This window comes from Girardinichthys multiradiatus, chromosome Y (genome assembly GCF_021462225.1).
Source record: "Girardinichthys multiradiatus isolate DD_20200921_A chromosome Y, DD_fGirMul_XY1, whole genome shotgun sequence".
NCBI classification, from domain to species: Eukaryota; Metazoa; Chordata; class Actinopteri; order Cyprinodontiformes; family Goodeidae; genus Girardinichthys; species Girardinichthys multiradiatus.
Window position 1 is genome coordinate 19,937,616 of NC_061818.1, and position 10,772 is coordinate 19,948,387.

A 10,772-nucleotide genomic window follows, 5' to 3' on the forward strand; every position below is an offset into this window, starting at 1 on the left:
GCCATACTGGATGTGATGGTCAATCTGCAGTTTACGCTGGTAGAGACTCTGTGGAAAACCTTCTGGAGGTTCAGCCAAAGTCAAGCTGGAGATACCCCAATGGCTGTGTATGTTTTATTCTATTCCTTTTGGCAGAGATGAACATTTCTGCTATAGTAGTAGTACTGTTTTTATACAAACTCTCCATTTTCACAGGCACGATGAGTCAGAGAAGCGCCTCCCAAAATCCTGCCTGGTGTTGCTGTGCAAGTACGAGCCGGTGCTGCGCTGGTGCCATGACTGTGACAACAGCCTGTACCAGAGCCTGGTGGAGATCCTCATCCCTGATGTCCTCAGACCCATCCCCAGTAAGACTCCACAGTACATAACAAAACATTAACATTTCCTGACAGTAAGAATAGATCTACTTTCCAAGTAATAACCAACCAAGTCTTTGGTTGGTTCACCCATGTTTGCTGCCTGCAGGTGCCTTAACACAAGCCATTCGTAACTTTGCCAAGAGCCTTGAGAACTGGCTGACCAACGCCATGATGAACATCCCTGAGGAAATGGTCCGCATCAAGGTACAGCTCTCCAATACTGCCTCACACTTAACAAAAGAGCAACCTACTTTTAGGCCTGGATTATTCTATATAAGTTTTAAAAAAAACATTTTCTGAAATAAATTGTTATCAGAAAGTTCTGGAAATAACTGGATTTTCCTTATGAAAATGGTTCAAAAGCTTTTATTTAGTTTACTTGAAAAACACCTAAAAAAGCTGCTTGACCAGGATTAATCGTTCTGGTGAGGTTGCTTGTAGTACTGGTGTCTAATCAGTCTTTTCTGGCCCTTCCTTGCTCTCAGGTGACATCAGCCAATGCTTTTGCCCAGACGCTGCGTCGCTACACCAGTCTGAACCATCTGGCACAGGCAGCCCGCGCTGTCCTCCAAAACACAGCTCAGATAAACCAGATGCTCTCTGACCTCAACCGAGTCGACTTTGCAAACGTCCAGGTTGGTTTAGGCTCTAAAATTTTGTGCCCTGAGAACATGTGAGTAGCACCACTTGAATTTGTGTGTCAGGGCCTGAGTCTTTGTTTTTGCTGTAGCTTGTGGTTTCAGTTAGATGTGATGTGCAACCATTTTTGATCACATTTGAACCCAGGAAGCCCCTTCTCTGTTTCTCAAAAACTTTCGTGTGGCTTGTTGACACTAAAGTGGGGCTGATTTTACAACCTTTAGGTTTGCATACCAGTTTCAGGTGCCTCTTGCTCACATTTCCCTTTATTTTGCTAAAGGAATAGTTCTGAATTTTTGAAGTGTTAGAAGGTCATAAAGAGCTAATGTCTTGCATGTAGTAATTAACTGGCTTGGCTTCTTCATTTTGTGTTTAATATGGGTTAGTTGGTCCTAACAGTTAGTCATTATTTACATAGTAAACAGAGGTAGGAGATCAAAGTAACTATCTGAAATAAAAGTAAAGCTTTGTACAAGAAATAAGTACACAGCTTTACTTGAAGTAAATGCTACTTTAAAGAAGTTAAACTGCTTTACCTTTATATCAGAGATTAGTCTGTCAGGAAACACACATGTTTTGTTCTGAGTAATTGCTTCACACAGGAAGATCATAGGTGATGTACCGTCTCCTACCTCCATTTCCTGTGTAAATAATCATCAGCTTCTTTGTGTCTATCCACCCAATCCAAACATGAGGGCAGTTTAAAGGTTCATTGAATTGAGACCTGCTATGATGCTTTGCCAGTTCTTTTAAGATAGTTAATGTCCATTTTTTAGTCTCAGTACCATTCAGACTAGCCATCAACGTTAGCCTCCAGGACCAATTTGCCTGGATTTCTACACAAGAAAGAGAGTTAACAACTGTAAGCAAGATATTAAATCCTTTTAACACAAGTTTATTTCAAAATCTCTTCAACGCTCTGCAGGAGCAGGCTTCATGGGTGTGCAGATGTGAAGACCGTGTCGTACAGCGGCTGGAGCAGGACTTCAAGCTGACCTTGCAGCAGCAGAACTCCTTAGAGCAGTGGGCTGCATGGCTTGATGGGGTGGTCTCCCAGGTCCTGAAACCTTATCAGCACAGCCCTGCCTTTCCAAATGCTGCCAAGCTCTTCTTACTTAAGTGGTCGTTTTACAGGTATGATAGCAAAGACAAGGCAACAGAGAGTGGGGCTGGATAATCGCTTGATGTGGGATTTAAGGTTTGAGCTGAAAGCTTTCATAATACAGTAAAGCCCATTCGATGCTCTCACAAGGGACACATTTCAGTGAAGAAGTGAGTTCTTGTGTTAAATAAATGTTCAACATAGGTGCTGTCGCTGGTATGATATTGGAAGATTTTACAGTGTTTAAATAGAAATTTTAAATCAAAAAACAAATACCATGATGTCACTATTTGTATTTAAAACTCAAAAGCAACAATTATTCTTTCTAGTGGTAAAATAACTAGATTTATTGATTATTTTAGTTAAAACAATGTTATCTCTAACATAGTCTGATTTTCATTCTTAGACTTCTGCAAAAATACTGAATAAATACCCACTAAATTGAACCATTTTGCAGTTCTGCTTCTTGTAGAGTAACACATGTAAGAGCTGGTTATTTTTCTGCTGAACAGACAGGCTCCTCATAGCTTGTCTGGTGTAGTTTTAAAACAACTTTGCTTTAATTAGAGCAGTTTGTGGCAGTTGGCAGGAGCTGGAGGAGCTGATCCTCATCCCAGCCGCTTCACACTCGGCTGTGAACCGCCACAGTGCATGCTGTAGGTCTTGGCTAGAGGGGGCCAGCAGGACCACGTCATCTGCAAAAAGAAGAGACGAAATCCACTGGTCCCCAAACCAGACCCCCTCCGGCCCTTGGCTGCGTCTAGAAATCCTGTCCATAAATGTCATGAACAGGACCGATGACAAAGGGCAGCCCTGCCAGAGTCCAACATGCACCGGGAACAGGTCCGACTTAGTGCCGGCAATGCGGACCAAACTCCTGCTCTGCTTGTACAGAGACTGGATGGCCCCTAATAAAGGGCCCCCAACTCCATACTCCTAGAGCACCCCCCACAGGGCACCACAAGAGACACAGTCTTCTCCAGGTCCACAAAACACATGTGGATAGGTTGGGCAAACTCCCAAGAACCCTCGAGTACCCGGTAGAGGGTATAGAGCTGGTCCAGTGTCCCACGGCCGGGATGAAAACCACACTGCTCCTCCTGAAGCCGGGGTTCAACTATCAGCCGGACACTCCTTTCCAATACCCTGGTGTAGGCCTTACCAGGGTGTCTGAGGAGTGTGATCCCCCTGTAGTTGGAGCACACCCTCCGGTCACTCTTTTTATGAAGGGGGACCACCACCCCAGTCTGCCAGTCCAGAGGCACTGTCCCTGTACGCCACGCAATGTTGAAGAGTCGTGTCAACCATGACAGCCCTACAACATCCAGAGACTTGAGGTACTCAGGGCGGATCTCATCCACCCCCGAAGCCTTGCCACTGCAGAGCTTTTTAACCACTTTGGTGCTTTCAGCCTGGGTGATGAAAGAGTCCCCAGCCTCTGCTTCCACCAGGCAATGCGAGATGGCAGGATTGAGGAGATCCTTAAAGTACTCCTTCCACCGCCCAATAATGTCCTCAGTCGAGGTCAGCAGCTCCCCACCCCCACAGTGTAAACAGTGTTGGCGAAGCACTGCTTCCCCATCCTGAGGCGCAGAACGGTTTGCCAGAATCGCTTCGAGGCCAACAGGTAGTCCTTCTCCATGACCTCACAAATTCCTCCCAGGCCCGAGTTTTTGTCTCTGCCACCGCCAGGGCCGCGGCACACTTGGCCTCACAGTACCTGGTGGAGACCTCGGCGGCCAGATCTCCGGATGCTTAGGCTGGCTCTAGGGACGTGGAATGTCACCTTGCTGGGGAGGAAGGAGCATGAGCTGGTGCGGGAGGTCGAGAGATATCGACTAGAAATAGTCGGGCTCACCTCCACGCCCAGCGTGGGCTCTGGAACCCATCTTCCCGAGAGGGGCTGGACTCTCTTCTACTCTGGAGTGGCCCATGGGGAGAAGCGGCGGAGGCGGGCTGGGGTGGGTTTCCTTGTTGCCCCCTAGCTCAGCCATCTCATGTTGGGTATTATCCCAGTGGATGAGAGGGTGCATCCCTGCGCCTTCGGGTTGGGGACAGGTCTCTGACTGTCGTTTTGGCCTACAGGCCGAGTGGTAGTGCGGAGTACCGGGCCTCCCTGTCAGTGTGCTGCATAGTGCCCCTCCCGGGGACTCCATTATTCTGCCTGGGGTCTTCAACATGTGAAACGACAGTGACACATGGAGAGGTGTGATCAGGAGGAATGGCCTCTCCGATCTGAATCCGAGTGGTGTTTCATTATTGGACTTCTGTGCTAGTCACGGATTGTCCATAATGAACACCATGTTCAAGCATAAGGGTGTTCATCAGTGCACTAGGACACCCTAGGCAGGAGGTCGATGATTGATTTTGTTGTCGTGTTGTCAGATCCTCGGCTGCATGTTTTGGACACTCGGGTGAAGAGAGGGGCTGAGCTGTCCACTGATCACCACCTGGTGGTGAGTTGTAGTCTGAGTGGACTATGTTCTTAGTTGAACTTGTGTGTATGTAATAAGCAAGCAAGGTTGCTTGCTTATTACATAATCTCCAAGCTTAAACCATACTTTCACTACTCTGTTAGCTTATCATCCCCAAAATAAGTGCCTAATCAGTATTAAAACATAAATATTCAATTCAATTCAATTCAAAAATACTTTATTAATCCCAAAGGGAAATTAAATAATATGTTATTAAATATGTTAGGTTTTCCCTGTTAGCGCACTAAAGCTGTGCAACAAGGTAATTTACTGCCACTAGAAGGTGTTTTTTCGCAATAGATCCAGCAATGTGAGACTAGATTTATTATAAATATAATTGGATTGTGCATTTGTCCAATTTGTCTGCCACAGCAAATTTTGTCCAATTTGGGCCACCTGGTAGCTTCTTGATACAGTTCTCCTAGATGTGGCCCAGAAGTCAATCTTTACAAAATATGTTGATGCAGAGATTAATTTTGGGTGTTATCCAGTCAATGTCAGTTCTATTTAAAGGGGACATAATATCCTAAATTATTAACTGAATTTAAAGTAAACATTTTTTAGAAAGACCTTAATCGGCAGTAATAATAGTACATTTAGATTGAGCTTTGGTTTTTTTTACCAGTTCAAATAAAGGATGTCACAGTGTTGCCACTCCAGTTCCTCTTCTGTTACTACTTGTTTCATTGTGTTCGTCCAGTTCTTGAGGTAAGGACTGAAATGTGATGAGTAATATTGAGAAGAGTAATTGAGGATATAGAAAAGAAGGAATTAGGAAAGTAGTGGGAGAGAGATGCACTACATCCTGTTTTTGGTCACAGTTTTGCATTGTGTGTAATTGTGTTTTTTTTTGTGTGCTATTCCTGCTCTCCAGTTCCATGGTGATCAGAGACCTGACCCTGCGAAGTGCAGCCAGTTTTGGTTCGTTTCACTTGATCCGTCTGCTGTATGATGAGTACATGTACTACCTTATAGAGCACAGAGTGGCCCAGGCTAAAGGAGAAACCCCCATTGCTGTTATGGGAGAGGTATTCATTCACACACCAGGGTTCCTATGCAGCCTGGAAAAGTCTGGAATAATTATTTGAGAATAGTCCAGGTCTGGATAAGCATGGGACAGAAGAGTGATAAAAGTATTATCAATCTGTTCATCCATCCATCCGTCCATCCGTTTTTGTAGGTTCCACATGTAAAGCCGGACCATTGTAGAAATACCATAAATTTAAAGTGAAATGTTTTATTTATAATGTAAAACTTGGCTTAAAAAGGAGTAACAGCTATAGAGAATGTAATTTTGCCAAAATAAAATTGTGTGGGAACCCTGACACACACTCTCACAAAAACAATTAACACAACAGCACATCCCATATTTACTCATTGCTGTCCTGCTCTCAGTTTGCCAGTCTAGGTCGTGGTCTGAACCAGCTGGATCCTGACAAAGGTCTGCATTGAATCTGCCTCATCACCACCAATAAAACAATCATCTTCCAAGCATTGAAAATAACTATGTCCCGTTAACATTTGTCATCCACAGAAGAGGAGGAAGAAGAAGATGATGAGAGTGAGGAAGAAGGCCAGGAGCTGTCCCTTCCCGCTGACGGGGCCGTTCTTGGAGAGGAGTCTCTGGAACCTCCAGCCAAGTTAGCCAGAATGGATCAGCGAGTCCTCTTCACCACGGGCTCGGGTGATGACTAACCAGCTCCTGTTTATCACACGCACAAGATGTACAAATAAAATACTAATTTATACATTTGATAGCCGTATACAGATCCTGTTGATGTGTGTAAACACTGTCGCTGCAAACTGTTTTAATTGGGTGCAATGCAATCCAAAGTCTCTTTAACTGCTGCTGCCTGGATGGCAAAACCACCTATTGAGTAACAACACTGTCTCTGATGTTGCAATAGGATGTGTGGCTTTATAAACCAAAGTCCTAATACACAGAGAAACACAGAGCGTTGTAACTTTTATTTGTATGAATCTGTAAAAAAAAAAAAGACGGTAAAACCAGGCATGTTTAATTTTAATCATTACAACCTGTTGCCTAGCTAAAAAACCCCTGCTCCCCTCCGACCCACAACCGTCACTGCCATATGTAGGTGGTCTTGAAATGCTGCAATGTTTGTTTGTAGAGGAGGGTGCGTAGCAGAGTTCAAACAGTGGGCGCTAAATCTAGTTGTGTTCACTAATCTGTGAAGCGCTACATGGTAAGAACTGTAAAAAAAAAAAAAAAGAAATGATAGCTGTGGGGCGATTAAATTTGGGGTGGCTGCGTTTCGTGGGGTGGGTTTTCTCTCTGCACCAGTAAGCCGTTGTTTTTGAAAGCCGACTGAGTGTGTTTTTTTCCTGCTTGTGTGTGATTGTGAGTAACGGAAAGTGTTTCTGTAGGTATTTTCTTACACATTTGGGAGGATTTGAGTTAACTGGCCTGTGAAAAAAACGTACTGGTGATTCTTTTTTTTTTTTTTGGGTGCCTCCTCCGCCTGCTACACACTTGTAAAGACAAAAGCAACAGCTGTTTTATAGGGACTCCTGTTATGGTTTCACAGCAAATGTACTGTATGCGTGACGTTTATGTTCAAAGTGCTTTAATCCTGCCTAATAAGTTCCTCTTTGGCCTCATTTCCTTTGAGATGTTACTTTCTTGCCTTGTTTAAATATTTTCCTCATTCTTGTGCCAAACCTGGTTTTCTTTGTGGCTTTTTTTTCCCTGTTTCTCATTTATTGTTTCGTTTCTTTAAGGAGGACCGTGCCTGAGTAAGAACAGCTGTTATCCTACTGTATATTTATCCACTATTTTTGAATTTTGTTGTCACTAAGTGAACCTCTCGTGCTGTGTGTGGTGCTGTGTTGTCTCACATTGTAAGCAGCATTTTTTTTGTGTGCTTTATTGATTTGTGATGATTGTATGTTGAGTTATCAACCCTTGATCATATCTGATGACTTTACCACAGACAGGCTCTCTTTGCACATGTTGACTGTACTTTTAGTGGTGAGATGGAGGCGTCAGACTGCATGTAAATATTTCATATTACTCAGTTCAGAGAATTTGGTTGGAGGTGAGAAATCTGAAAGGTTTTTGTTTTTTTCCTGCACGGCCCCACGCCAATGTTTGTCATCTCTCTGCATTTTAGCCCTCCTGCCAATGGCTTTGTTTTGCTTCAACCCTCCATATTCGTAAACACTGGTTATCAGGATTGGTTGGTGTAAACATCTCATGTTTTTTTGGAATATTTCAGTGCTATGTGTTTAAATGGCTGCAGTGCACAGGGACTGGCAGCTTTTAAACCAGCACATTAGCCTATTAAATGGAGTCTAATGCTACTACAGCTGAGTCCATATCACTCCAGTCTGCAGTCTGTGAATGAGCTACACCATTTAGAGTGGTTTAACCAGTAAAACTGTTTAGTCATTTTTAAAGTGCGTTGGTTCTTGTGTACAAAACAAATTTAAGGACAAAAACAAATGTTCAGTGGCAGTGTTTTATGAATTTGGTCTGCTATAAGTATGACTGTGCCTTTGGAGGTGGTAGAATGCAAATCAGATGTTTTTAATTTTAAAGATAAAAATTAAAGGAATTTTTAAAATTACACCTGCTTCTTTTGGAGATTTATTTTTCCCAATGGTCCCTCTTTGTGTCGGCATTTCTAATCTTTGTGGCAAATATTAAGTGTGGGTGAGAAATCAAGATGTTGAGTTATATGCTCCTAGTACATCAACAGTTATATAAACTCTAGCAAATTAATGCAAAATAATCAAGCTGCAACAACAAGCTGAAATACATTTGTATTTTCCTTTCATAAGTGTGAAACAAGGACAGAGTTGTTTAACCTTTCCCTGCTGCTTAAAGAAATTACCTGAACTGGTGAGATTTTTTTCATTCAGTCACCTTATTAAAAAAGATTATTCAGCTGCTCACTGGTACTTCCTGTGTTATATGCACACACACACACACACACACACACACACACACACACACTGAGGAAGCTGCTATTGCTGCAAAGAACAAAAGAAAACACTGGGAGTAAAAGCCCAGCAAGTTCCTGTTTAAAAGTCACATACTGACTCAAATACAAAGTTTTTTTTAGCATTGTATGCAGTACCAGTTCTGTGTCTTGTCTTATACTCTCTTCTCTGCAGCTCACCCTGCAGGTTTTGTGTACGATTTAGGTCTGGGGCCTGAGATGACCGGTGAACTGTTTGCAATTTTATTTGGCCATATATACAGGGGTTGGACAATGAAACTGAAACACCTGTCATTTTAGTGTGGGAGGTTTCATGGCTAAATTGGACCAGCCTGGTAGCCAGTCTTCATTGATTGCACATTGCACCAGTCAGCGGCGTGCACAGACATTTTGGGGGGCAGGTGCTCAAGTAGAAAAAAGGGGCACTTTGTGTGGCGCATAACACCGCTCGCTGTCCTAGCAGTGTGAGATTTATTACGGGCACAGCTTAAACATCATGTATGTATACCTATTTAAAATTAATAGCCATATTCTGTCTGATGAATGTGTTTAATATTGTTGAACACTCTACAGGTTGGTTTCACAATAAAATTGGTAACAACAGAACACAGTATAATTAAACATTAGTGTCTATAAAATAATTAACCATTTCAAATATACAAAACTATAAACAAACTTGAAATAAAAAATATGAGCTGGCCCCTATTTTCCCTCAGTATGGCAAAGATTTCTTTGAGGTCTTTTGAAGGAAAGCTGGAGTGGAAAACTTTTAGTTCCGTCTTCAGCTGGTCCTCATCTTCTTCATAGAAGTCACACAGGATGCGGACAGCTTCATTTGCTTCTGTGTTGCTACCTTGGGCCACACACTAAAGCTGCACTGTTGAAAAAAAAAATCATCATTAGGGCACTTTTTTGGTTCAGAGGGAAAAGGGCAGGTGGTGTAGGTGGTGTAGCACCACCTGGTGTCTATCTGTGCACATAACTGGCACTAGTAAGAGCAGAGTGTGAAGGTTCAATTAGCAGGGTAAGAGTATAGTTTTGCTCAAAATATTGAAATGCACACAACATTATGGGTGACATACCAGAGTTCAAAAGAGGACAAATTGTTGGTGCACATCTTGCTGGCGCATCTGTGACCAAGACAGCAAGTCTTTGTGATGTATCAAGAGCCACGGCATCCAGGGTGATGTCAGCATACCACCAAGAAGGACGAACCACATCCAACAGGATTAACTGTGGACGCAAGAGGAAGCTGTCTGAAAGGGATGTTCAGGTGCTAACCCGGATTGTATCCAAAAAACATAAAACCACGGCTGCCCAAATCATGGCAGAATTAAATGTGCACCTCAACTCTCCTGTTTCCACCAGAACTGTCCGTCAGGAGCTCCACAGGGTCAATATACACGGCCGGGCTGCTGTAGCCAAACCTTTGGTCACTCATGCCAATGCCAAACGTCGGTTTCAATGGTTCAAGGAGCGCAAATCTTGGGCTGTGGACAATGTGAAACATGTATTGTTCTCTGATGAGTCCACCTTTACTGTTTTCCCCACATCCAGGAGAGTTACGGTGTGGAGAAGCCCCAAAGAAGCATACCACCCAGACTGTTGCATGCCCAGAGTGAAGCATGGGGGTGGATCAGTGATGGTTTGGGCTGCCATATCATGACATTCCCTTGGCCCAATACTTGTGCTAGATGGGTGCGTCACTGCCAAGGACTACCGAACCATTCTTGAGGACCATGTGCATCCAATGGTTCAAACATTGTATCCTGAAGGCGGTGCCGTGTATCAGGATGACAATGCACCAATACACACAGCAAGACTGGTGAAAGATTGGTTTGATGAACATGAAAGTGAAGTTGAACATCTCCCATGGCCTGCACAGTCACCAGATCTAAATATTATTGAGCCACTTTGGGGTGTTTTGGAGGAGCGAGTCAGGAAACGTTTTCCTCCACCTGTATCACGTAGTGACCTGGCCACTATCCTGCAAGAAGAATGGCTTAAAATCCCTCTGACCACTGTGCAGGACTTGTATATGTCATTCCCAAGACGAATTGACGCTGTATTGGCCGCAAAAGGAGGCCCTACACCATACTAATAAATTATTGTGGTCTAAAACCAGGTGTTTCAGTTTCATTGTCCAACCCCTGTACATGTTTTGGATCTTTTTCCTACTGAGACCCAATGCATATTATCAGATTATTACCTGAAATTCAGGTATTTCAAATAG

The 10,772-nt window shown here is 43.4% G+C and overlaps 1 protein-coding gene across 11 annotated transcripts in view; it reads left to right on the plus strand.

Annotated features, from left to right (window-relative positions):
- LOC124864979 (MHC class II regulatory factor RFX1-like) overlaps positions 1 to 8,164 on the plus strand; it is a 28,938-nt gene extending 20,774 nt beyond the window's left edge. For all 11 annotated transcript variants that reach the window (XM_047359941.1, XM_047359943.1, XM_047359945.1 and 8 more), the window contains 8 exons: positions 1 to 107; positions 196 to 347; positions 466 to 563; positions 845 to 994; positions 1,924 to 2,132; positions 5,449 to 5,602; positions 5,970 to 6,015; positions 6,109 to 8,164. In XM_047359941.1, the coding sequence (XP_047215897.1) occupies positions 1 to 107; positions 196 to 347; positions 466 to 563; positions 845 to 994; positions 1,924 to 2,132; positions 5,449 to 5,602; positions 5,970 to 6,015; positions 6,109 to 6,269 (1,077 nt within the window). In that variant the 3' untranslated portion in view covers positions 6,270 to 8,164. The remainder of the gene's footprint in view (positions 108 to 195; positions 348 to 465; positions 564 to 844; positions 995 to 1,923; positions 2,133 to 5,448; positions 5,603 to 5,969; positions 6,016 to 6,108) is intronic.
- Positions 8,165 to 10,772: the final 2,608 nt, after the last annotated feature.